The sequence below is a fragment of the Ambystoma mexicanum genome, chromosome 12 (genome assembly GCF_040938575.1).
Source record: "Ambystoma mexicanum isolate Mex_15411 chromosome 12, UKY_AmexF1_1, whole genome shotgun sequence".
NCBI classification, from domain to species: Eukaryota; Metazoa; Chordata; class Amphibia; order Caudata; family Ambystomatidae; genus Ambystoma; species Ambystoma mexicanum.
Window position 1 is genome coordinate 136,357,893 of NC_090936.1, and position 27,580 is coordinate 136,385,472.

The 27,580-nt window shown below is 46.5% G+C and overlaps 1 protein-coding gene across 1 annotated transcript in view; it reads right to left on the minus strand.

Annotated features, from left to right (window-relative positions):
* SMC1B (structural maintenance of chromosomes 1B) overlaps positions 1-27,580 on the minus strand; it is a 2,377,846-nt gene that overhangs the window by 47,439 nt on the left and 2,302,827 nt on the right. The window contains exon 23 of the mRNA XM_069627687.1: positions 27,044-27,113. Within this exon, the coding sequence (XP_069483788.1) occupies positions 27,044-27,113 (70 nt within the window). The remainder of the gene's footprint in view (positions 1-27,043; positions 27,114-27,580) is intronic.

Consider the following 27,580-nt stretch of genomic DNA (forward strand, 5'->3'; position numbering starts at 1 on the left):
AGTCTGCTTAGTCACAGCTTGTCCCAAACGCTTACCAGCGTAACCAATGAAGAGTTGATCGTCCACTCTGACCCGGGATATGCGTGAAATATAAAAGCTTAAAGCTCTCCTAGGATCGAGCCTATGGAGCCTCTCCTCTTCCTTACCAGGATGTGGAGGAGGATGAAATGCCGGAAGAACAACCTTCTGGCCTAAATGAAATTCTGACACCACCTTCGGAAGAAAGAAAGGACGAACTCTAAGGACAACACTGTGTGAAGGGTGGCTTAACTGAAAGTGCCTGTAACTCACTCACTCTGTTAGTGGAAGTGACCGCAACCAAAAATACAGTTTTAAGAGTTAACAGTCTCAAGGGGCAAGAATGCAAAGGCTCAAACGGAGCACCCATCAGAAACTTGAGGACAAGGTTCAAATCCCAACCGGGCACCTGCAAAGGTGACGGAGGGAACACATTAGTGAGCCCTTTTAGAAACGGAGAAATTAAAGGAATCTTAAAATAAGAACACTCTTCAGATGAGCACTTAAATATGGACAGCGCCGCCAGGTAACCTTTGATGGTACCCACTTGCAGGCCCCTGTGGGCCAAAGAAAGCAAAAAAGTCAGAACCATAGGAATGTCACATGAAAAAGGATCCACATTCTTAACCCTGCACCAGTTGCAGAACTTTCTCCAACGGCAAAGGTACAGGGACTTTGTTGCGGGCCTTCTGGCCGAAAGCAACACCTCCATCACGTCTTCAGGGAGGTCCCAATCCTTATACCTCAACCTTTCAGAAACCAAGCGTGAAGGTTGAGGGATCTGACCTCTGGATGGAGAACCTAACCCACTCCCCTGAGTGCAGATCGTCTCGGTAGGGAAGACGACGTGGAGGGCAGATGGACAAGTCCAGAAGTTCTGGGTACCGCGTCCACGCCGGCGCAATGAGGATCATCCGGGAACCGAACTTTCGCAACCTCCGCAGCACTAGCGGGATGACGGGGACTGGAGGAAACGCATACAGCAGTGGGAATGACCACTCCACCACGAACGAACACGTCCCCTAAGGCTCCTTTTGGAGGAAATTCCCACGAGCAGAATCTTTCGTACTTCCGGTTGACACTGGAGGCAAAGAGATCCACTTGAGCGGTCCCCCAAAGGGCAAAGATCTCCAAGAGAATCTCCTGACCCAACTCCCACTCGTGAGAGATCGCGCTCTGCCTGCTCTGAGCGTCCACAGTCTCGTTTTCGTCTCCGACCAGATGAACTGCCGAGATCGAAACTTCCTGCTGGATTGCCCAGAACCAGAGCTGCATCGCCTCCCTGCACAGAGGAAGTGACCCTGCCCTCCCCTTTTTGTTGAGGTAGTGCATGGCCACTGTGTTGTCCGTCAGGATCAGGACATTCTTTCCTCGCACAGTCGGCAGAAAAGCCCTCAGGGCAAGCCTGACGGCCCTCAGCTCTGACAGATTGATATGGAGTCTGGACTCCGACAGAGACCAACGACCGCTGACTGTCAACTCGTTGGCATGAGCTCCCCATCCCGTGAGGGATGCGTCCACCAGGATCGTCACCTCCAGCCAGGGTAGCCAAAAAGGAGCCCCCTTCATCAGATTGCCTTTGACGGCCCACCACAGAAGGTCCTGGGCGACCGAGGATGGCACCTGAACAGGGTCCGACATCCTGCCGGAGGATTGAGACCACTGGAGCTTGAGTGCCCATTGCAAAGATCTCATCCGCAAACTGGCCTCTGGCACCAGAAGAATGCAGGATGCCATGAGGCCGGGCAACCTCAAGAACTCTAACGCTGAGAGACTCTGGGCAAGCTGAAACCTGTGCACCATCTGCTGAATGTGATGAGCCCTCACCTGGGGAGGAAAACACTGCCCCAGGGACGTGTCGAGCACTGCTCCGATGTACTGGAGCGTCTGAGTTGGCGTCAAATGGGACTTCTTTAGGTTGAGGGAGAAGCCCAGCTTGTGGAGGGAGTGGCAGGTGACTGACAGATGATCCAGGACTTGCTCGGGAGAGCGCGCCCTGATCAACCAATCGTCCAGGTAGGGGTAGACGTGAATCCCCCCTTTCCTGAGATGCGCTGCCACCACTACCATGAGCTTGGTGAAGACCCTCGGGGCGGAGGTTAATCCGAACGGCAGGACCCAAAACTGAAAGTGTGAGTCGCCAACCGCGAACCTCGGGTACTTCTTGTGCTTGGGATGGATCGGCACATGAAAATAAGCGTCCTTGAGGTTGAGACACCAACCAGTCCTGAAGTTGAAGGGCCAGGAGGACTTGAGAGAGAGTAACCATCTTGAACTTGTCCTTCCTGAGGAGTTTGTTCAAACCGCGCAAGTCCATGATGGGTCTCAATCCCCAGTCTTTCTTGGAAATCAAAAAATAAGGGGAATACCATCCCTTGTTCCTCTCCGCTACAGGCACAGGTTCTATGGCGCCTTTCTCCAGCAGGGATTGAATTTCCTGCGCAAGGAGCGGATCCGGACTCTTCAAAGAGAGATTCCCCCGTGGATTGTCGTGAGGCCTCTGCCGGAAAGGAAGACAGTAGCCATGGGCTATGATCTCCAGAAAACACAAATCTGAAGTAATGGCACGCCATTCTACAAGATGCTGCGCCAGCCTTCCCCCAACCGGTGAAGCATGGGCCTCATGACTGAGCGGAAGCGGCTGCGGCGTTGCCTGAGGGTAAAGAGGCAACTGCCCAAGGGGCCTTGGCACCTCGAGTACCTTATTTTCCATCTCTGGCACTCTTACGGTGACCCCTTTGACTTGCAGCTCCTCTCGCTTTACTAAAGGAGTAATAACGAAAGGAACCCCCCCTCCATTGCTGTCCCCTAGGACGAAAAGGCAGAGGTTGGCGGACTGCAGCGCCCAACGACTTTGCTGCAGCTTTGGAGGTCTGCAACCTCTCAAGGCTCTCGTCAGCCTTGCTGCCAAAAAGATGTTCACCATCAAAGGGCATGTTAAGGAGCCTTGCGTGCACATCAGGAGCAAACCCCGACTTCCTCAACCACGCAAACCTGCGTATCACGGTGCTCGCCGCCATGGACCAGCTGTCACAGTCTGCCATGTCCAAACCCGACTGAACAGACTCACACATAGCATCCTTGCCATCCTGAATAATAGCAAGAAAACCATCCCGTTCGTCCCCTTCGGGAATATGTTCAGCCGCTAAGGCAATACAGTTCCACAGAGTGTGCGTGAAACGAGAGAAGGCACATACGGAGTTAGCTGCCTGAAGAACCATACCCCCTGAAGAAAACACTTTCTTCGCCCAGCCATCAAAATGATTGTCGTCCCTATCAGGAGGTATGGTAGGATATAACGCCTGCTTAGCTGGGGCTGTAGCCGCCTGCACCACCAAACTCTCGGGAGTGGGGTGCGTGGTCAAGTAGCAGGGATCACTACTGGCTGGGTGGTATTTTCACAGCAAAGACTTGCCCACTGCCAGGAGACTCTCCGGAGCAGTCCAAGCCGCTGCCACCCTTCTTTGCAGAGCCATATGGAATGGCAGTACCGGGTCAGTGGGTGGACCTTTATCGAGGATATCCGTAAGGTCATCCTGCACAAAATCAACTGGGGGTGCCAACCACCCCAAGTAGTCTGTGACCCTCGGCATAAGGCGCCGGTACGATGACTCGGCATGGGTGCCAGGCTCAGGCCTACAGAACTCCACCTCCGGAGAGGTGTCCAGACCACTGCCGTCATGCAGTTTGACACAAGTCCTCAATCTGGCTATGACCAGAAAGAATCTCATCTGGTACCGTGTCCGGAACCAACCCATCTTCAGAACCCTCTTCCACAATCCAAAGGCTGGAACGTGTGCATTGAATAGGGGAGAAAGACATGTTTTGCCTTGGCCAGAGCCTTTCTAGGGGGTTCCCCCGTGCCATGGGGTACCTCCGACACCACAGCCTCGAAAGGCGTCGAACGAAACGGCGTCGACGTCAAGCGCGGCGCCGACAACATCGACGGCTTCGACACAGGCCTCGAGGGCGGAGCCCCGAGCATGTCCTTCGACATCCTGGGCGCCGATGGCATCAACGACTTCGTCAGAGGCGGAACCTCGAGAGAGTCCGTCGACGACCTTGGCGCCACCGGCGTAGACATCTTCTTCGAAGACTTCACAGGTGCACACGGGCTCGAGCGCGTCGTGGACCGGGACCTGGAACGGGCATGACTGGAACGATTACCCTTGTCCGAGCGGGATCTCTCCCGTGAATCGTGCCGACCACCCGAGCCCAAAGGTGTACGAGTGGGGTCTCCAGTACGGTCACGACCGACCCTTCTCGGAGGCACGGACGGAACGGAGCCCTGCGATTCAAGAATCGCCAACATTTTCTTCCCGAAGGAAGCCCACTCCTCCAGAGAGGAACGCTTGGTGGGATAAGAAACCCGCTGACGGGCAGAGCTCTCGGATGAGGACGGGGAATGCGACCGATAACATCGCTTCCGGGAGTGCCTCAAAGAGGCAGAGGAGTGGCGGGACCCACTCCGGGACCGAGACCCCCTAGACTTACAACTATGATGCGGAGAGTCACCCCTCGAATCGTCCGTCGAAAGCCCAGTGGGCCTCGCCTTCCGGGGCTTGGACACCTTACCGACCGACAGCTTCTTCTTACGTTCCCGCAAGGCCTTGGACGTAAGCGACTAGCAGTCGACACAATCATCCGTGTCGTGGTCCTCCCCGAGGCACTAGATGCAGGCTTTGTGCGAGTCTGTCACTGACATCTTGGACCCGCAGTCCCCATACTTCTTGAAGCCCGGACGCAGGGTGGAAGAAGAGGAAGACATCCCGATAGTACTTTACACAAAACGAACAGGTTCGAAGAACCGAAAGAACAGCAACTCCAAAGAGTCGAGGCACGCCGAGATCTCCGAAGCAAACACGTTCGTGGAAAAAACGGAACTGAGGCTACGGACGTCGTGCGTCCTACTTATAACATCTAGTGACGTCGGCTGTCGGAGGAGGTCTTCGAGGACGGCGTATCGACGTCATCGACGCCGAAAGATTTTCCGAAGCAGCACAGCTGTGGTGATTACTGTCATAGATATGGAATACGTCCGAGGACCCAAACCCCTCGAAATAAAATGTAATATGTAATATTCGCTGTGCTCAGACATTACATAAACAATTTCATAGACAATTTCAATTTCATAATCCTGGCATAACACATTTAGCTATATGGAGTTATGAAGTTATAGATTTAAGCTTTTTATAAATTCAGATAGGGCCAAGCCCTCATGGGTGGTTTGGATATTTAAACATCTTTTGCATGCCCACTCATCCTCAAACATAATAAAGTTGAGTTTTAGGGATTCCAGATATTTTACTCTAAGTGGGGGAAGAATCACACATTCCATAACCAAATGTTTTAAAGACTCCTCCTTGGCCAGGGAGAACCTGCATCCAGCCATATCCAGGGGGATCACCCCTCTTCTGACCAGGATGTCTCTAGTGGGAAGGACATTCCATCTAGCTCTAAGGATAATGCCTCAATATAATCTATCTGGAAATTGTAAAATAACCTTCGATGCAGATCCCCGGGCTCTATGTTCGTGGTTCAAGTGAACCAGTGAAAGATAAGAATGGAATGTATCTACAGTTTCACACCAATCAAAATTGAATAATGCCCGTCAATGTACTCGAGTGATCTAGGTTTCTATCTAGTAGGTGATACAGTGTGTTTGATGTTCCAGTTTTAATTTTTGCATACAGAGATATGCAAGCTCACTGTACCCAAGCCAACATTCATACAACACCCAATTCAAATCTAATTGCAGAGATTGGGATTGCATTTGGCATACATTGCAATCTTCTCCAAATACGGCCCTCAATGCGATTAAGTGACTCGCTCACTCTCTCTGGAGCCAGTTCCAGGCCATATATCAGTTTGGGTATCATTTCCTCTCATAGAATATCAGGGCAGGCTTTAGAGAGAATTTACCAAACTTTCAGTCAATCCTGACCACCTGTGCTTCCAACAATTTTGCCTTATCAAATATGGATTCAATTAAAGGCTTAGAGCCCGGGTAGGCTGAGATGTTAAAACCCAAGTATCGCACAGACTCAACCAATTTCAAACGAGTCTCCCCAAACTTACCAATAAAGCCTGATGTCTTGCCTCTTGCTTTTCTAAAGGACAAGGATTAATTAATAAACCATTGGTATTAGCATATGCTTCAAAATTTCTTAAAGACCGTTGCAACCCCACCTTGGTGTTATCAAATATCAACAGATCATCAGCATATGCTAACCAGATCATTTTGTCCTTGCCAATTTTAGGGGCCAGCAGTCCTCCTTTGGCAAGTGAGATGGCTACATATGAAAAGTATTGGTTGAACAGCCACGGTGCCAGAGTGCAACCCTGTCTGACCCCCTGATATGATCTAATTCTCCTTGATAAATCTCCTCCTTGGTTCAAACGGACCCAAACCCTGCAGTTCTCATAGACCCCGCTAATTAATCTCAAGAGCCCTACAGGTGGGCCCCAACCAGCCAGTTTTAACCACAACCTGCCCCGGTCAAACGCGGCAGTCAGATCAATTGAAACCATATACGTGCAACCGCCCGCTATTGACCATCCCGCCTCTTGTATACTCTTCAGGGCCAGGCCGTTAACATTGGTCGAATGACCCCTTCTGAACCCAGTCTGGAATTGGGCCAGCGGGTGCCTCCCAAGAGCCCACTCCTTCAAGTGTGACAACAGGAAAGATGAGAAGATCTTACAATCTGCATCAATTAAAGAAATCGGACGATAATTCGCCGGATGAGACCTGCTGCCACACTTGAAGAGTGGTACAGTAAGTGCTGTGTTCCAGGATATGGGGGGGTCGTCCCTGAGGAAAAAATGTCGCTAATCTCCAGGCACAACAACTGGGCCCACAAATTAGGATCATCCTTAAATATATTATTTGTTTGGCCATTTGGGCCTGGAGCCCTAGAGCGCTTACATCCTGTGATTAGTTTTGAAATGGTTTCTAGTTCAACTTTTGGGTTCCACCTATCCTCACTAGTCAAGTCCAAAACCAATCTTTTTCAGAAATTGAGTTTGACTGGCAAGTTGTATAGTTTGGGTCCTGCCCATTGACCAAAATGCACTTGCATTTGCAGAGATTAGGGTTCCAAGCATTTTTTCAGAATCATTCTGAAGCATTACAGATTTAATAAACTTACAGTAATTCTTGTATGATTGCTTAACCTTCCCTATAAACTTTCTGCATACTGCCTCATCTTGGTTAGTACTCTGAATCTGCTTTATTGTTCTTCTTAACATCTTTTTTGCAGATGCTACATCGGAATTATAACAATGGGCATGCCTAACTTGGCTAAAACCATTTGTTCTCATTCCCGAAGCCATTTTATCAGTCATTTGACCCACAAACGACTGGAACTCAACTGCATTCAAATTTTGGAGCTTCCAATCATAGGTTTAACAACTCAATGCGTGACGTATTTCAGAGTTCAGGGCACGAATCTTAGGGTCAGTCCACCTAACAGCATTCCGCCCTACCTTGGCCACTAAATTAAATGTTTGCCCACGTTTTCTAATATTAAGAACCCAGTTAAATTGTGCCGTGAGAACGCAGTGGTAGCTCCAATCATTTTTAAGTATTTCAAATGAAAGGCATGAGTTCATAAGTGAGGAATCTACAAAAATATAATCAATCAGAGAGGAACTATCCCCTCTGTGCCAAGTATGCCATTTACTAGAATTCCCCGATTCAGTACTATTCCCAACCAATGGAAAGAGACCCCTCCCTCCCAGATTCATTAGCCATTTCTGACCAGCCGCTTCCTTAGCTGAAACACCCCCACCAGTCAATTCCAATTCCCCCAATCTGTGAGAATATACACAATTTGCATTTAGATCTCCACTGACTATGACCCTACCATCTGGGTGGTTTTCCATCCACTCGTCCAGCACCCGACACAGGCCATCTATGATTAGGGCAACTAATTCAATACCTTTGTGCCAGTAGATATTGAGTAACAATAAATTAAGCGAACCGTCTACTGACCTACAGTCAACCCCCAATACACCAAAAGGTAAATTTGCAATTGCCGCCCCACTGAGGCATAGGGAAATATCTACAGCAGTCAAAAGGCCCCCCGATGGTCTCCCTCCCGTCCCATCTCTAGCCAATTGGATAACAACACTATATCCGTCCAGAGTGGGTGCTGAGGTTAGCCATGTCTCTTGTAGACAAATACAGTTCGCCTTTCTCAAGGATTTCATGCATACAGGATTGGTAAATAGGTGGGTGTTGCCTCGAGTATTCCAAGATTTCACACAACGTTATGCTCTTCCAATTATCTCCCCTAGGCGGAGTCTGTTCATGGAACCAATTTTTGCCATAGAGAGGAGATAATGGATGCCCAATCCATATCATTTGACACCTCCTCCCTGGGCCAACCTATCGGTAATGGTGGCAGTCTTAGGAAAACTAGCAGTAGATTGACTCATCCCATTCTTATCAATTCCCTTCTTTGATTCCTGGATCAGAGAGATTTCAAAACCCATCACTGCTAGTTCTTTTTTGGGTAAAGATTAGTTCTCTTACTAGCGGAGAGGATAGAGACATGATACTTGTACTCAAATCTTCTCTGACTGGTAAGGAAACTCTCCCAATATCTGCCGATGACACCAAAGCTAGACTTGGGATAGATGCAAAAATGGTTAAAATATTTGGCCGATTCACCCAGATCTGGTAGTCCGAACCTAGAGTGCAGTGGATCTTAACTTGATGATTTGCATGGACCACACCCTTCACCCTCTGTTGTGTGCCTATTTTCCCTTTGAGTACATCAGAGTAAGAATGTTTTATTAGAGGAGCGCCCGCTGGACCGTAACATGGCTCTGCATTCCCTACAGAAGCACCAGTGGGCCCTCGAACAGTAGCACTTGAGGGGTAGTGAAAGCGCTTCAACAAATTCTTCATACTAGCTGACACACTCTGGTAGTTAGATTCCGGGGGGAGGTCAGCCACCTCTTTGAGGAATATAGATTTCCCCATTCCAGATCCTGCCACCACCCTGTATATAGGGAAGGTAGTATTAGGACATGGGAGGGGCAAATGTGTACTAGGAGTGTCCCCTGTATCGAACGTGGGTCTGGCAAGGTTTGTGACACCCCGGCTTACCACCGGCACCTTAGTTGTAACTACAGGGACCTTTACCGTCGAGCTTGCATATACCGTTTTCCCATCCACTTTGTTCCCCAACATAAAAGAGGTAGTTGCCCCCACTGATGGACTCCAGATAGATGGAAATTGACTGGAAAATAGATTGAATCTACCAGGACCTCCTCCCTGCTCATCCCAAGACCCAGTTAAATATGGGAATGGGGTTATGGAAGAATCATTCAGTCTCCCGCCCTGATTCATATTGGTAGCTCCCCCCTACCTTTGTATTATCTGTACACTTTACCAGTGTCTCTGTGATAGGATTCAGAAGGGCCACAACTCCGCCCACCCTATCTGGTATCGTTGACATTTTCTCAGATACGTTCTGAGCTACCGACACTGATTCCAGTAATGGAATTATCTGTTCCGGAACGGGGGATAGTCTAGCCTGAAACAGAGTCCGGTGGGCCTTTCTTAAAGATAACAATCGGTTCTTTTTGGCCCCCGCCCTCCGCTTCAAAGCTTTACCTTTCACCACAGTAATTGTTGCTAGGGACCCTTCACCTTCCATGGGTATATTAGCCACCGCCTCTACTGGGAATTTATCATTAGCAATATCAATTATGTCCACCACAGTCCCAGCAGTTCCCTGACCTGGCAAATTATTTAACGAACCCATTCCACTAGATGATGACCTCGCTCCCAAGTGGGTTGAATGATCATTTGAACCCTGATCATCAGATATTTCAATGACAGGTCCCAAGTCATTATCAGAATTTGCTTTATGCTGTGTTGCAGATCTAATTTGATCATCATCTCTCATGATCACGTTAGCAAACCGAATCTCAAACTCCAATTCCTCAAGTTTCGAGTTAACATTAGTCAATATAGTGTTGGTGGATTTCAATTCAGCCCATATGTTGTCATATAGGGCAACAAAAGAACTTAACACCATATTCAGAGCCGATACAGTAGGGTGAGATAGGCGAATATGTTCATCCACCTCCTTCAATGTATGGTGTAACTCTGAGGAGCCTTCGTGACCTCCCAGGTCCTCCCTCGTTGATAAAGGAATTTGACAGTCTTCTTGGTTGTGACCAGGTGATTCTTCATTTATAACATCCACCAAGGGAGTTGGTGAATCAAAAGTAGCAGCATTAAGAGGCCTCTGAGACTGGGATTAAAATGTTCCATATTCAGGGCCTCCAGTTCGTCTTCTGCTTGATCAGCCAATTCAATGATGCTAATGTCTGTCAGATCTCTAAGACCCCCAAAATTGGGATGCGTAGCTCAGTGCTTGTGGTAACTGTTTTAACAAAATAGTGGTCCATAACTCTTTGACCTGAAATGGGCTTTAAGAGCTGCATTGCATTAGATGCTCGAGGGGCTGAAATATTTGACATTACTGCTTTACACCCCTTCTGATACGCTTGGGGTGTAAGATGAAACAGGAAGACTATCCAACATTGACTCTGCAGCCTTTGTTCTGTTGCCAATCCCTTTTCGGATAGGCCCTTTTGTTTCAAGTACAGAATGCTGGTTTACTAGGCATATGGGCCGTTTTAGCAGCCGATTTCTGGACTTCACATGCCAGAACCTCATCATCGGTAGTAAATGTTATCCCCGTTTCTGGTGGTAATGGGATATTTGCCATAGTATGAATGCTTTGCCTATTCTTTGCAGGTATTAAAACATCCCCCAGCTGGGTACCACTAACCCCACAGGGTAACATCATATGCTCTTGTAGAGATGTACGTAAACCAACTCCACTTCGTAGTTCTGATCTCATTGGGATCAATCAGCAAGGAAATAGGTGGACAGAAATCGCGTCAAAGGTTAAAGACAGCAGCCTCACCCCGCACTCCCCGATACAGAAAATGTATCAGAATGGAGAAACAATAAAAACGACTTCAGCCAAAGTAGTAGATGCTAAACACATAAAACACTTTGCGTATTTCCCTCACATGTGTGCTATTTAAAACACCAAAGTTATGAATAAAAAAAGACAGTGGGATCAAAGAGGACTTGCCTCAACAGTCTGCCACCGAAGTGCTCTTGCAAATCCCAGTGACCTGCTCCTTGCACAGAGCACAGCAAACAGCCAAACAGCACCAGTCCTTTTGCCACCAGGGTTTACGCCGCAAGGGTGGCGCTGGTTGCAATTTGAAGGTTCCAGTGAAGTCACGTGATACTGTCACGTGAGTGAGTGTAGCTCCGCCTCCCTACCAGCAAGAGCCAACTGCTCGCAGTGCTGTGAAGGGGCCAAGGTGCTTCCCTTAGGCGCAGGAAAAGTATTTAAAAGCACACCAGGAGCAAGTCCATACAAGGCTACTTCAAACAAAGGTAAAAACGGCCTCTTCATTCATTCCACCCCCCTACTCTTCTATGCCCTCTTTCAGCCATCAAATAACCTCAATGTCATCAAATAACCTCAATGTCATCAAATAACCTCAAATGTGTTATCCAAGCTGCTCATTCACAACGCTATCTGCGGACTACCGCGCTGTCCATGGAGCGAGCGGCATCTGCACCCACATTTTTCACCTAGAACAACAGCTCCAAATCATCTTTATTCCACCCCCACCCTTCCCAGACCCTCTTTCTACCACCAAATATACCACAATGTGTTTTCCAGACTTTTCCCCCACTGCGCTATCCGCGGACACCTCACGCTTTTCACCATCGAATCAGCGGGCACATCCGATGTCTGTGGACATCACGCATGCCCATGTTTGGACCACGGGGCTGTCTGAGGAGCGAACAGGACAAAGATATCACAAATTTAGCTTTACCTACTTTTTGGCAGTTTAAAAAAAAATACAAATTTTCTAATTTACAGAAGCATGCTTTTTGGGACAAAGCCGCCACTCTAGTAGGAAATCGGTTGGGGGCAAAGTTATAAGCCTCACAAAAAGTGCTGTTTCTATGAGTTGAGCAACTTAACCATAACTAAAGAGGCGCTACCGCAGGCCCTGTAATAATATCTAATATCGTGAGAAAGACAGCTCAGAAAATACACTGTTTTCAAGAGCTGGTCAAGAACAATGATGAGGCTTTTCTACCTTTTAATGCTGCCTTTAATACCACCTGCCATTAATCATAAGGTCCTAATGCACATCCTTTGATTGAGAGTCAGAACACATTTTTGCATGCGACATGGCAGTATGTCTGCAAGCAGAATTCTTCTGATTTGTGTGTCTTCCACATGATCTAGCTTCAGGCATTTCTGCAGCCTGTGTTCCTTTTACCCTGGGTGACACCTATAGCAATCTTAGATTGGTTTCTAGAAGAAGAGTTCCAAAGCCCTGCTTCAGAGCTCTCCATAGTTAGAGGACACCATCTTGAAAATATATACTCTTGTTTATGTGATGAATTTGTGTTTCAGCACTCTGAAACATTACTATCTCCACACGCTTGCTAACTGCAGCACAAAGTCTTGTTTGTTTAAATACCTTTGCTCACACAACTAATTTTTAGTCATGCACAGGTTGATCTAACTTCAAACAGAACACTGGTAAGGACAACATGTTTAATTAGAATGAATGCACACAGTTGCACTGATATCACCTGGATGGTGCAGCGAGTGTTCCAGAGAGCTCTGAAGTTACCGCTTCCATACTAGGATAATATTGAGATAATTGGAAAGCCTCCCTTAGTGAAGTCATACATTATTTTGATGTACTCAGACTACGATATATTAGAAAGATTATATAAGGCTGTCTACGGGGCAGGTTGTACAGAGGATAGGAAATTTGTCTGAAGTGTCATAAAGGTGAAAATTCTCATTCGCCACAATTCTTGCTTTTACTTGCATTTACTTTTGCTTGCATTTACTGAAGTAACCTCACCTAAATTGTGAGTTTGATTCTGATTTCTTTCCTTGTCAATGCTGGACACTTTTACCACATTCATTTGTCAGAGAGAATGGAAGTGAGCAAAGCTTGATTAGAGGTTGAAGCAAGAGTTTAAGGATTGTGTGTATCAAGGCTGCCACAGCTTTACCTGGGTTATCAGGATCACTGATCAGAGTGCTGAAGCCTGCACACCACTTGGGGAATCCAAGAGATTGGAGAAAATGCAAAGAGAAATCAACAAATAGAAAATGCATTTTCCTCTCTGTGTGGGTAATTAAGCCTGCTGGAAAAGCGATGGGGTGGTTCTAGGTTCCAATGATGTCAGTGGAGAGGACTAGTGCACGAAATTCAGGGCAGGTTCCTCCTCATACCTTGGTCTCTCCTTCACTAGTCCTCTCAACTGACGTCCATGGAACCTAGAAGCACCCGCAGGTTCCACATAACTCATGGCATTCCCAAATGATGACACAGCTCACTCACTCGGCATGCACAGGTAAGGTGCATTAGAGACAACACAAAGCTGCCACATTTTATGTTCCAGAGATCACAAAGAAGTCAATCACCACACAGGCCACATCTTTTGAAGATGTCAGATGTTTATCTTTAAGCACCCACTTATCAGTGCTCCAGGCCCTTAGGCTTAGGACATCCTCCAGCCGATTAGGGTGTGTATATTGTTGCAGTTTGCCGATTCCATCAAGAGTTGTGCTTCTGTGGATAACTTCAGGGATGTTGTGCCTCCCTGCTTTGCACCCAAAAGTTGACGTGGTGTTGTCAGTCTGAGTCCTGATGGTGGATACCTATAGCATTGCAAGAAAAGACTGGAGTGCCGTTACAAAGTAAGCCTTCTAACCATGTCCCAAGAGCCGTGGACAACTTTGGGGACTCATGGAAAGTTACATAAATGTGAGCCACTCACAGTGTGAATCCAACATGTTGCATACATTGTGTACTATCATTGGCTTGCAGAGCCAGAGAGCTGTCCCCCAAGAAGCGCAAATCATCTGGGGAATAAGTAGTATGCATAGACTGTACCCAATGACAGGAGATGCTTGCACCACTCACACCGCTGCTCTCAGTCCCTGAGTTAAATGCTATGGCTAGGTCTAAGTAAACAGAAGGCAGAAGAACATAGTGTGGGAGTTGCGAAACATAGTGCAGAGGTGAAGATAAAGATTAGAGGCTGAGGCGAAGAAGACCAGAGAGGAGGAAGAGGGGAAGGGAAAGAAAGGTACAGAGAAGAGGCTAGGATAAAGAGAGAGACGAATAGGACATGGAGAGGAGGGGGTGACAGGTGACAAGGAGGTTGAGAGAGGTTGAGTGGAAGAGGTGAAAAAAGGGAGGGTACCCGAGAAAGAAAAAGGAGTGGAGGTGAGGAGGACCAGAAAGATCAGAAAAGTGGTGGCTTCTGACTGATTGGTTGGGAGCTCATCTGGCAAACCTAAGAGGTATGTGTTTATACATAAAATGAGTTGAGACCAGGACTAACAAAGCATATCTCTGAAGTAGCCCTCTACAATTATGGGAGACAAGCACCGCTCTCTTGTTAGGGAGTATTCTCATTCTATGGCTAATTTCCCTCACCTAGTGAGTCCCCCAGCAGCTTTGCTGGATTTCTGGAGTTTATTTTTTCCACTTGGTAAGAGTGTGAGCATTTTTCCCACTCTTACATGTGTTTTGCCATGTGTATTTCTACTGTTTGTGTGATCTTGGGCTCTGAAGCACACCACTCCATGAGACCCATTTTTATGTGTGTTACACAGCACCTTCTGTGCAGTGACACAGGGTTGTCTTTTAGACTTCCCTCTGACTCCATTTTTCTGGGGCTGACTACTGTCCCCAGAAACAGGTAAAGTTGCCATTTACTTTATGTAGTCATTAAAAACTACAGACCTGGTACATCCCATCTTACATGGAGTACTGGAAAGGGTTAATTCCTATCCCTTTTAGTCGGTGCCTCTCTGAGCTTTGTTTTGCTCTTTTAACAATTAGACTTGGCTAGTGGCAGTGGTATCTACCCTAACTTTTCTATCGCGATTATACTATATAAACGTGGTATTGTTCCAGGCTATTATATTAGCCTCGAACATAAACCTGCTTGAACGAATACTCTTTCTTTTGGCTCCGGTCGGGTTTATTCAGCATTTCTTTTTGTTAAAGTCCTTCTTGTGTTTTACTTTGCGCGGCAAACCAGGTTTGCCTTCTTTGTTCACCGTCTTTTGGCAGGCTTCTGCACAGAAGCCCTCCTCTTGACACCTGGGTGTCTAGGTGGGCTAAATGTGAGGGAGGGGTGTAGTCACCCCCTGCACAGGGTATCCTAGGAAACTCAAGTCGCACTTTGCCATGATTGGCTGAGGTGGTTGTCCGGGCCGGACATCCCCCTGCTGCGTGATTGACAGCCAGGCTGTGTGAATGGGCGATTTTCGCATAAAAGGCAGGACTCTTGGGCTGGAAGTCAGAGTCGCCACTGGGACTGGAAGGAACCGAAGAGAAGAGGAGAAGAAGATGGCTGCTGCAACCCCGAGTCCCGGCAAAGCCCTGCTGCAGTCCTGAGCCATCTACCCTTCAACGACAAGAGAAGATCCAGTCCGGTGTCTTCTTCCCTTGAGCCTGGTGGGATCAACTAGCTCATCTTCCACAGGCAGAGGATCCTCTTCTTGGTCGAAATCACTGCACACTGCTGTAGTGGTCCAGATAGTCATCTGAAGAGCCTCTCCTGTTTTAAAGGAGCGCACCTTTTATTCACTGTCGCTGCTGCTGGCCTCATCCCTGAGTAGTGCAGCTCACTCCAGACGTCGTCCTTCTTGTCCCCACGACTGAAGCTCCAGGAACTGTGAGTCTGCAGGAAACTACCAGGAACAACTGCCGTGGCACCAGCTTCTTCAAAGAATAAGGTACTATGTCCAGCTTTGAGGAACTAGGGTGAACCCTTTTCTCCTCATCCAAGGCTTGCCCTTGTCTTCCTTCTTATAACTTTTGCTTCCTCTGTTGACAATATCCAAGTACTCCTGGCAATGTTGAATCTTGAACTGTCTGAATGTGTGATCCTCGACAACAGGAACCCGGTTCTACTTGACATTGGCGCAGGCCTATTGACTTATTTTCCTGTCAGCAAGTGTTCTCTGATTCTGTCTGCCTTGACAAAAGTATTGCCTATGATTTTTGCCCCCAACTCTCTTTTGTTAACTCAGGTGCCAAGTGTGTTTTTACCCCAGTAACATTTCTTTCCGCGGATACGCGTATCTTTCGTAAAACCGAACTGTCATTACTGTCAACAAGTGATCGCATATGTATTCCCGGTAATGTCTTTTGTTTCCCAACACCGGTCCGTCAAACCATAAGGTACTTACCTTGAGTTGTTCTGCACAAAGAGCATTGGTTGTGTGTAGTGTATTTTACATGATTTTACATGTGGTTTGAATTTAATAGAAGTGAAGTGTTTTACAAACAGATGGTTTAGAAATAAATGTACTTTTACTTTTCAACCAAAAACATTGAGTCAGTGTTTGCTTGAGTCACAGTTATTGTGGTCCTTTGTGTAATTTCTACATTTGCTCCTGAGATAGGTCTGGCTGCTCCGCTACTGCTACCACTTTAACAGTGTAGTACAGGCATGTACCAAAGGTGAACTTGTATTACCACGTGTAGACTTCATTGTGTGTAGTGGTCCCTAAGGGCACTGCACAGGATTCTGCCTAGCATCTCTCATGTAACACGAACGGTTGGGTTGCAGCATGGAACACAGCCCTCCCCTGTGCAAAGAGGCTCACAATCACCCCCCCTCGTTTTCCTTTCACTATAAGGAGACTTGCGGAATGGAAAAACATTTTTCATGCAGACACCACCTCCATTGAAATCAACACAAAATACAGCAGAAAATGAATTTTAAGCTCTCATTCCCACAAAACTTTATAAGAAACAGAAAAACCTGCTGAGTACTGGGCATAGCCAGAGTGGACTGCATGAAGAAGACATCTTTCAGACAGAAGGGATAAGCAAGACTGAAGTATTAATTTAAAAGAGAACACTCAGCACCACAAAGCAAATACAACTGAATTGGCAGCTAATTTAAAGACGTCTATCTCAGACTCAGAATGGAAAAGGATCCCTACAACTGTTTTTTTTTTATTGATTTAATTGTGTTACAATTTTTACAAAAATCCGACCAATGATAGTTTGTTGAATTATTCATTCTTAATTCTGAGTGAGATCTTTTAGCAGAAAGGCCAATTTCACAAGTTCAGTTTTTCCAGAGACAGACCGATAGTGCACCTTCTGTTGTTACCGCTAGCCAATAGGACCCATAGATTTTCTAAGTCGAGGGTGCGGTAATTCTTCAATGGGTCGGCCAAGAATCGGTGTCTGTTCCCTGTTAGGCCAGGGCATTCAAGGATCAGATGTTTAGTAGTTTCCACAATGTCCGATGTTTCACAAAACCGGCAGTTGTTTGAGCTGGATTGATTTCGAATCGATAGGACCTCATTTGTTTTCAATTGGTTCAGTCTGAACCTTAGGAAAGTTCTGCTTAGCCGTTTATCTGGGAACTTGCGTAGGTATCCACGTACCCCGTCAAGTTTCATCGGCATGCTGGGTAAATTGGCTGTCATCGAGTAGTTGTTTGCAACTTCCAGTGTATTTATCCAGTCAGCTTCGAGAAGTTTCTTTGATACCTGGTTGGGATTTTGTATTAATGTTTCCAGGTTGATGTTTAGTTCTTGAAGAATGGAGAGGTTGTATTGGGCCCATTTGGTTAGCATTGAGTTGTTCCCGTAGTTAGTTTCTCTCCTGATAAGGTCCAGAACTTTGTTTTTTGGAGAGTCGAAGACTTTACGATATAGCATAATGGTCGATCTCATTTTTAAGGCCCGAAGAGAGGATAAACACAATTCTCTTCTTATCAGTGTTATCGGTGTCGAGGTGGCCAGGTTTAGAACACCACGCCAGAAGAAACCTTCAAATTTTGGCCAGATTGAGTAAGGGATCAGGGGCATTGCATCCGTGCCATAAATCAGGACAGGAACGACTTTAGCTTTGTAAAATCTTATAACGGGAATGATGGAGAATCTTCCGTGCTTCCTGTCCACTGCTTTGGCCTGCGCCGTGAGCTTCTTCAGTTTTATCCAAAGGGCCTCCTGCATGACTTGTTCTTCCTTGTCGTTGCTGATCATAATGCCCAGATATTTAAAGGCCTCGACAGTTTCCAGCATCTTCCCTTCTCCATACCAAGTGAATTTTTTCCTTCTTATGGCTGCTGTTCCCAGTATTAGAATTTTTGTTTTTTCTTTATTCAATCTTAAGTTGTTTTCTGCCATATAGCGTATGAGATTGTCTAATTGGCGTTGCAAGCCTATAGGGGTTAAATCCATGAGGATGATGTCATCTGCATAGAGAAGTCTCTCGATTTTTAAGCCTCCTAGGGATGGGGGGAAACTTCTGATCAGTTCCGATGATTTCTTGTAGTCTGCTATATAGGCATTATACAGGGCTGGTGCTAGCGGGCATCCCTGCTTTACGCCCCTTGATGTAAATATTTCCCTTGACAATCTGCCTTCGGCACTTTATGGGTTCCAAGATGTCGCTTGGACAATATAAGCTTTCCAATTTGGCCCATAGTCGTTGTCTGTTGACCTGGTCGAAAGCTTGGACCAGGTCAATGAAAGCCATGTAGATAGGAGGGCCTCCCTGCAATACTCTGGCTTTCATAGAACTTAGTAGAAAGATGTTAGTTGATGTTCCAGAGTTTTTTACGAAGCCGTTTTGAAAAGGATCCACTTGGTCCGAGTCCATGATCCATTTTTGGAAAGCGTCCAGGACCAGAGATGCAAACACCTTGCCCATGACGTCCAAAAGGGCAATCGGTCTATAATTACCCGGGTCGTCTGTGGGACCCCTCTTGAAAATAGGTACGATAATACCTCTTTTCCAAGACAGAGGGATATCCTGAAGGTGGTTCCAATTTTTGAAGATCTTACTCATTATAGTTGCCCATAGTTCTGGATTGGTCTTAAGCTCGGCGTTACAGAGACCATCCGGCCCGGGGGCCCTCGAGTTGTTCAATTTGGTTATTTTTAGCAGAATCGTTGCTTCGTCAGCAGGGATATTCCAAAATTCGGTATCATGGACTGTTGTTCTAGTACCGAAACCAAACGAAAGCTTGTTGTCAATTATCGGTGCAAACAGATTTGAAAAGTGGGTTATGCACTTGGCCTCTCCTACATTATTCTGGATATCTCCAGATGTTTTATTTAGAGTTCCCTTAATCAGGTTCCAAAATTCCTTAGGTTTATTTCCGCAGATGGCTGACAGCATTTGTTCTGCGTCACACTGGTAGAGGTAGAGTTTATGGCGGTAGTGTCTAAGCCAACTCTTGTATTTGCGGACAGCCAGCCTCCACAGGTTAAGGTTTTCTGCGGTAGGTTTATTTAAGTATACTTTCTTTAAGCGTCTGTGGAGCCTTCTTTTTTCCACCAGATCGATATTATATAGGTGGTTAGGGGCTGTTGCCGATTTGCGGGACTTTGACATTGGTATCGAGAATCTGATCAGCAATGGGGTGTAATCCAGGACGTCTCTGACAGATTTTCCCAGAGTCTCACCATTAACTTGGGAACGGGAATATTGGGAATCGATATCTCGGAGTCCTTTTTCCGATATCTTTACCCGATTCCCCGTATTCGACTTTTCCAAGGGAATTGAGTAGGCGAGAGAATAGGGTCTGCAGTTCTTCCCCTCTGTAATGAAATGGTTATGATCGCTGAACATCGTCCGCTTAACCGCAAAGGAATGGATCACCGAAAGTAGGTCCTTGGAGACGAATACATGATCGATCGAAGCGTGTTGGTTCCCTCTTTCCCACGTGGGGATCTCCAGGTTAGCGTTGGGGCGCATCAGGTGAAGGTTATACAAATCCCTTGCTCTCATGAGATGCTCAAGAAGTTTCCCTCTTCTTCTTGCCGGAGTGTTTTGATGTTTGTGATCTTGTCCGATCCCTTCGCATACTGCGTTGAAATCCCCGTTTACGATGATGTTATGATACTGAATTTTTTCGTCGGCTTCATCGAGCAAATTTGAGAGGGTGGATTCAAATTCCCCGTTAGATGTTACATCTGGGTTCCAGTATATATTAAGTAAGAGGGTTTTCCCCTCGTTCAAAGTCTGGGAGAGCTCCTGGTTGAATGTTTGATTTAGAATCATCGCCTGGATCCATTTAGGTGTGGCCAGAACTTCAATTACTTTAAGTCCCGATCCTGATCTGAGAGCCGTGATTAGCCCTGCAGATGGTCGACCCATGGGTCCCTTTATTGCTGCTGAAAAAGTTATTTCATACCCGTCCAGTTGGGGTTTAGTAGTCAGCCAGGTCTCCTGCAGACACAGGATATCGAAGGTGCCTAAGTTGACATCCGTTATTTTAGTTAGGTGCTCGAATCCACGTGTGTTCCAAGTTCCAAGTTTTAGGGGGTTCTTTAGGTCTATTTTAAGTCGATTTTCCCTTTTTCCTGCATCTGGTGAGTTGGTTCCGTCTTCTGATGATAGTTGCTAATTTTTCTTGTTACGTTGTGCTTCTACCTTAAGCCAAGTCCAAGGCCTTTTGGTTCTCTCTTCTGTTTTTTCCAGTTGATTCCGTGGTACTAATTTCTGAGGCTGATATAAACTTCTCTGCAATCGTACTTGGGGTTGCTCGGGCGCTAGCTGTCCCGTGACGATTGGTTAGAGAATCGGGGTCCGCATCTGGAATTGTGCGTCTTCTTAGTTTCTCGCTTATTGTCAGATGAACGTAAGTGGTCCATTCTGCTGACATAATGGATGCGAGAGGGACCGGGCTTTGTTGGTGAGATTATCGGTTCTCTCAGGCCCGCCAGTGATCGAGATGGTGGTTCAGTTTGGTTGTTTGACCGCTCAATTTCTGTAAGTTCGTAACTGAGGATCACCAGCGATTCTATTTCCTTCATCAGTTGGTTCTTGATGATTTCCGAGTTTAAGTGAATATATGAATAGTCCTTTCTTCCTGATGTGCTTGGTTCCACCATCCACAAGTCGTAGTTTCTGATCTGTCTTAGGTTTGGGATTTGGGCCAGTATTTTCAGGATATTGGTTCTGTTCAATGTAGTTTCTCCACCGTTAGGATTGATCTTTTTCAACCTAATGATGGAGTCACTTACAATTTGCTTCGTTGGGACCTTTAGGTCCCTTTCTCTCTCTTGCCTTATCGAATTTTTGATAGTTGTTGCTGCACGATGGTTCTGAGAGAGTAGTTGAGGTCTGTTGCTGGATTCATGTTGCATTTCGTGTGAGCGAGTTTTGTGATTGGGTGCCCTCACAGGATTGCGGGGACGTAGGCTCACAGACCGAGATCCGATTCCTCGATTAGAGGTATTTGATGTTCTCACTACGTGATTATCAGTTTTTTTGTTGACTGTCCGGTTCTTTGGATTTTCTGCACAGTCTTTTTGTTTTTTTTAGTGTTTTTTTGCTACACGTAGTTCTGATGATGGACGATCGTGCAGAAAAACATTAATTGGTGGTTCTCGTTTATCTGGTGAAGTACACGCTTCTGTGGCTTTCCGTTTTGAGGCTTTTTTCTTGCTTGGATCAAAGCCAATTTCGTCAATCGTTATCGAGCTCCAGTCAGATTGATCTTCTACAGTCATTACTGAGTCCGATATCTCCTCTGGTCCTGTTAAATTTATTGTGATCGGTTGATGGTTCGTCAGGGTAGAGTTTTCTGCTTGTGACTTAGTTGATGGGTCTTGGGTTCGTTCCACCCGCTTGGTTTTATTCTTTACTAATTGAGGGCATTGTAACGTCACAATCTTTTTTGGGTTTTTCTTTGCACCAAAGTGAAATGCGGTCTGTTGCTGGTTGAAGATCCCGTAGGAAAAAACCTTCGGGATTTGGTCTGGACCATTGATGGTGGCCGTTCGGTGACCCAGTGATTTTATGTAGGAGAAGGGATTTGACGTTGAAGGCTTAAGTCCAGTAAAGGTTGTGGTTCGATTGTCCTTGTGGGTGGGCTTATTTTCGTCTATTATCACGATTATTGCGTCAAGGGGATCCAACAAGTTTTCTGTTTCCGAGACGTTGTTATCGCGTGTTTGAGAAACTTCAGCCTCGTGGTGGTCCTGAGCTACAGGTAGAGGAGGATCCAGGTTTGTTTGGGTAGATGTTGACACTCTATTAGCTTGATCCCCCAATGAGCCATACATGGGCAGCAAGGTTTTAGAGAGAGCCGTTTTAAGTGATTGATCTTTTCTTGAAGCGAGGTTGCCGTTGTTACCAACGATGAAGCCTTCCAGGTAGTTCAGCTTTGACTGCATTGATGCTATTAGGGACGTCTGATCTTGTAGAGTGTCATTAATGCTCTCATACAGCTTGCTAAAAGGGGCAAGCGCGATCGTCACCGTAGACATAATAGACATCAGATCTGCCTTTTTGTGTTGAGGCGTTGATTGGGGTGTCGGGTAGCCTCCATCGTTCGGTCTTCTCAGTTGTATCGGAGTACAAGGAACGTTGAACGAACTGGTGGAGCCTCTAGTTTTTGTTGAGGCAGGGCTCTTTCCTCTGAGGTGGGGAGACTTGATGGTTGCTTGTACTGGGATGGGAGGACTCAGAGCGTCAGACATACTCCTTAGGTCAAAGCCCTGGCAAACCGGGTTTATGGTAGGCTCTATGTGAACTGCGATTGAGCATTCTTTCGGGGGTGTGGTGTTTGACCTCTCCCCTTTTTTATTTAGTAAGACTGCAGCTGTGTCAGGGGTTAGTTCAGTACTTTGGTTAATTGTTTCCGTTGTTGATATGAATTTGGGAGTGCAATGCCATCTTACCACAGAAGGATCTTTTGCCGCTAATGGCGGTGTTCTGGACTGTACTTCTTGAGGTCTTTTGAGATGGCCCCCTGGCGCTGGGTTTGAATGGGAGGCAAGTTGCTCTTGATGGATTAAGCTATCCAGAATTTCGTTGTCAGAGAGTTCGTCCTGGGGGATCCACCGGCTATCCAGTTTCCTTTTGAAAAAGTCATTCAGGGCCGCCTCAGTGAGGGGTATTGCGGGGTGTTTCATGGGTCCCATTTTTTTGTTTTGCGGGACCGTGGGTTTTGTGATCTGCCTTGTTCTGCACTTGCTGCTTGTGTTGCGATGTCGTTTGATGTAGATTTTCGTAGTTGGATTCTGATCTTCCTCAACTGACAGGATTTTGTCTGGATTTTTGGGTTGTGAGTGGGGAGCTTGTTGAGCAGACATCGCCTGGGCTACTTGATGTACTTTCTTCAAAGGTGTATTAAGGAGACAACTTCCCGATCTTCCAGGCTCTGATAATGAAGCCTCATCCTTGTTGAGGATGTCTGTGCCAGGTAAGTGAAGTTCTAGGTTGGGAAAAGGTACTGGGTTCAGCGTGCACTCATTAGTGTCTTTAACTGACTCTGAGTGGTGAGAGGACTCTTTAGGGCTCGACAGGGCATTCCAATTAGGTGTTGGGTGGACCTCAACATTGACTAATGATCCTTTTGCGCTGATGGAGTGGGTTTCCACCTGGGCTGGTGGGAAGTGTTCAACTGCCATTTCATTTCCCTCTGAGGGAATTGCAGTATCCGTTGCAGCGAAGTTTGGGTCTCCTTTGTGTCGTGGGAACGCGTCAACCTGCCCGCAAGATGTACTGGGAGCCGCGTTCCCCAGAGGAGAGGGGCAGGTCCGCTTCCCCGCCTCCTCTGAGGCTGTGATGGGCTGCCGGGGGTCCTCGTCCACGGCACAGCCCAGTGACTCGCACACCGGGGAGGGAGGAGCCACTGCCCGTCGCCTCCCCGCACTCCGCCAAGACGGCCAGCCCCGTCGCCGGGTCGTTTGCCGGATCCCTGGGCTGCAAGGTCTGGGCGAGCAGGCCCGGAGAAGCCACGCGCCACACTGCCCGCTTGGGGAGCGCCAACCTTCCACCTCGCTTCCTCGTGGGCATTCCACGCGCAGCGGGCTCGGCAGTCTCTCTCCTCGCACGAAGAGCCCGGCGTGAAGGCCCCTCCCCCTCAGGTCTCACAGAGTCACGGTCCGCCGAGGTAGCTCGGAGAGGAACAGGAGGAAAGGATGGCGTGCGGAAGGCGGGTACTGGGATGGGAAGGGTAGATGAAAAGGGAGTGAAGGAGGGGAAGGAAGGAATGGGGTGGGAGGGAGAGAAGGGTAGGACAAGGGTTCGGGAAGGGACAGGGGTGAAAAGTGAGCTTTCAATGGCGGCAGGTTGTGAGGGGCGAGCTGGTTCCAAGTCAGGGGCTCTAATGTTATTTGGCAGAGTTACCTCGAGTCCTGAATCCGGTCTTGGTTCGAGGGTGTTGATGTCGGGTGGGCGAACCTCCATCATGGAACGGGTCCGGTGGTAGTGAGTTGATCAGGGACTTCAGCAGGAGCGGGCAGGTTGGAATAAAAACACCGCCCCTGCGATATCCCGCGAGGTCCCGCCAAGGTCTGCCAAAGTCTGCGCTCACTCCACGGCCGCTGCGCGGAAAAAATGGCTTTTCGAGCCCAACAGGATATGTCCACTGTAGAAAGACTTCTTGTCGCCAACCAAAGGAAAACTCTGAACTTTCAGACACAACACCTTTCCAGTCACTCATGTAGGATCTAACCATTCCAAGTGATATGCAAGGGCCAGCTCCAAGGAAAACAGTGAAAGTGTTTTGGAATACAGAGCGGATGAGCTGCTGTACAGTGGAGCAGGGGCCCGTTGGAGGAATGAGGACAAACGAGGCAACCTTAAGGACCTGAACAGTAGAAGAAGGTGGAGTGAACGAGAAACCCCCAAGATGGGAGGAATGTTGATGTTGAACATGAGATTTCCCCATCATCGGGGCCTTCATCATTGCTGGCAGTGATTCTGCCTTGAATAGTTGAGTGTGAGTTATTGGGGTAGGACGCCCTCAGGGTTTGAGCCAGGTGCAGTGTCCTTTATAGAAAAACATGTCTGACATTTTTGCCTGCGTTAAAACGTTCCTAGAAGTCCCAAACCACGGTTTCTGGGTTGTGGTTCTCTTTCATGCTGTGTTATCTTGGGTGGGCAGTAATCTCAAAGGTATTATGGTCGATGGATCTCATCAGGAGTCTGCCAAACGTCTTTCAGGGCAGGGTTCGAAATTGAAGGGAGCTGGGAGCTATTTAGATCCTCATTCTAGCATAGTACAGCCTGGTTAGCTTGAAACCAACAGTTACTGGGAGCCTCTTTTGGCTCCTATGGCCAACTGGTGCCTTCCCAACATGTAAATATGGCATTAACTATGAGTATTTGAGAATGTTAATAAAGAAGAATTATAACAATCTAATATACATTTAAACGCAATGGTACATACAAAATGGACAATAGGTTAAAGGAGCATCTCTGGTAGCTTCTGGAACCCCTGCGGTAGTTACTGCCTACAGGGTGAGGCCAGACACCCTGGAGCTGGTTTTAGCTCCTACTCACCGAATCTCAATCTCGAACTTTGCAGAGACCTATCAGTTAATAATGTGTATCTGCTTAATCATGTTACGCAAATCTTAAATAGTCACTTCTTTTCAACTGTACAGACGGGAGAGGTTGGCAGTGAGGTGGAAAACGGAATCAATTCAACAATCGGGGCCTTGGCACAGTCTTCTAGCAAAGCGAAGTACAAACATAAATCTAAAACAGCAATATCCACACCTGGAAAAACTAACCTGGGTGAGCAGGCATGCACCCCTGTGTTTCCTCTTTCCAAATGGTAGAAACAATCTAAAGGCTGTGGGTGTGCAGCACATGAATACATCACTAAATTATCAGAGGTAGGCTGGCAGTGTGCACAATCTTAAAAGAGCATGTGTCTATACGTGTAGACGATGTATAAAGAATTGGAAATACATTTTCATATTTAATCATACTTTTAAAGTAAAATAACTATCAAACCTGAGTTACTGTGCTCATTGAGCATAATGGAACCGGGCACTGATGCCATAACTGGGTGTAATGAACTTTGCACTGCTTGGCTATGCTATCTGGTCATTATTGAGCCTGCCATGTTTTTCTTTGCCAACAACACATAATGCAATCTGGAATTACTTTCCTAAATGGGCGTATTAGAATATGGCATTGCTTTGTTAACTGAGCTTAATGATGTACCAGAGATTTTGATGACACCCACCGAGGGCCAACACCTCATTGGGTGGCTGTGGTCACATGCAGATAGGATGTTATCTAGCAGTTCAGACTGAACAGCCCTGTTTGGGGCAGGGAAAGCCTGCTTTGCAGTTCATTTCTATCCTTCTGAAATGTTGCAGCAGGTGGCTGGAAGAAAATATGGTTTGGAGGGCTGGTGAGGGCAATGATGGTGGTTATGAGTGATTCAAAACATTCCTTCCAAAGCTCTTCACTGTTTTGAGGGTATCTGAGATTTTGAAAACAAATCCTGGAAATAGTGGGAGTACTGGTGATTTTGATTAAAAGGCCTGATACATAATAGCAATACGCCATAAAATGTGGGTACCAGAGCACATGCGGATTATATGTGACAAGAGTAATTCATTGCGAAAAGTGAGAGTACCTGGGGCTATGATGCCAACTCCTGTACAGTGCTTACACATCAGATAAAATTAGTGACTTTACCAATGCGTGGTATTGATTTAGGACAATCAGCAAAAACCTTTTTAATATGTGGATTTTGTTTCATAGTGTTAGGTGCCATGGGCTATGTGAGAATCCTTTACTTGAAAGTTATTCAATAAAAGGAATAATAAGAATATCTTTTTCACATAGGGTGGAATTTCAGATTTCTCCTGCTCCTACTAGTTTTAATAATTCATGCCATTATTAACCAATTTTAATGAAAAACTATTTGTCGACTTCAAAGGGTTGAAGGACTGAGTTGGCCCTTCTGTAATTGGAACACATGTTCTGCAGGCTGAACACTGATGTCTGGCTAGAGTATGTGAACTCATTTAGCTAATGTGCTGGATGAAAAAAAAAAGCAAGCAACACATCAAGGAATATAAGCAAGTAGTGGTATAACAAAGATTTACATTGTGCTGTGTAATCATTAACAATTTTCAATAAGCAACAGTGTTTTTAGTAAATTTGATATATAACCTACTTTTCCAATGTTTGTGTTATCCAAAGCTGCATCAACTTCATCCAAGACGAAGAAAGGAGCAGGACGAAAACTAAAAGACAACATAGATAATAGAACATGCACTTAATAAAAATAAATGTCAGGCCAAATCAAGGAAAAGCAGAACATAGTACAATTCAACCACAAACTCCAATTGTCAAGCAAGCAAATGGCAGAAAATTTAATCAACTTAAGACACAATGGGGCTAATTTTCCATGAGCCATAACATAAATGGAAGACGTAAAAGCCTAGCATAAGGCTTTTACGTCTTCCATTCATGTCATGGCCCATTTCCTTAATTTGTATAGTGCAATTTGCGTTTCAGCCTTTCCCTTCCGCTCCAGCATTTGTGCCGGCCTACATTTTAATGCTGGCACAAATGCTGGGGATCCCTATGGAGTCTGCCGGCTTCATACACCAGCAAAAAAACAGGCAGAGTCCATACGAATGCACTGTAAACACTTTGCCATACGTACATGGCTGGCAAATTTTACTTCATTTGGTGGCAGATTATCGGC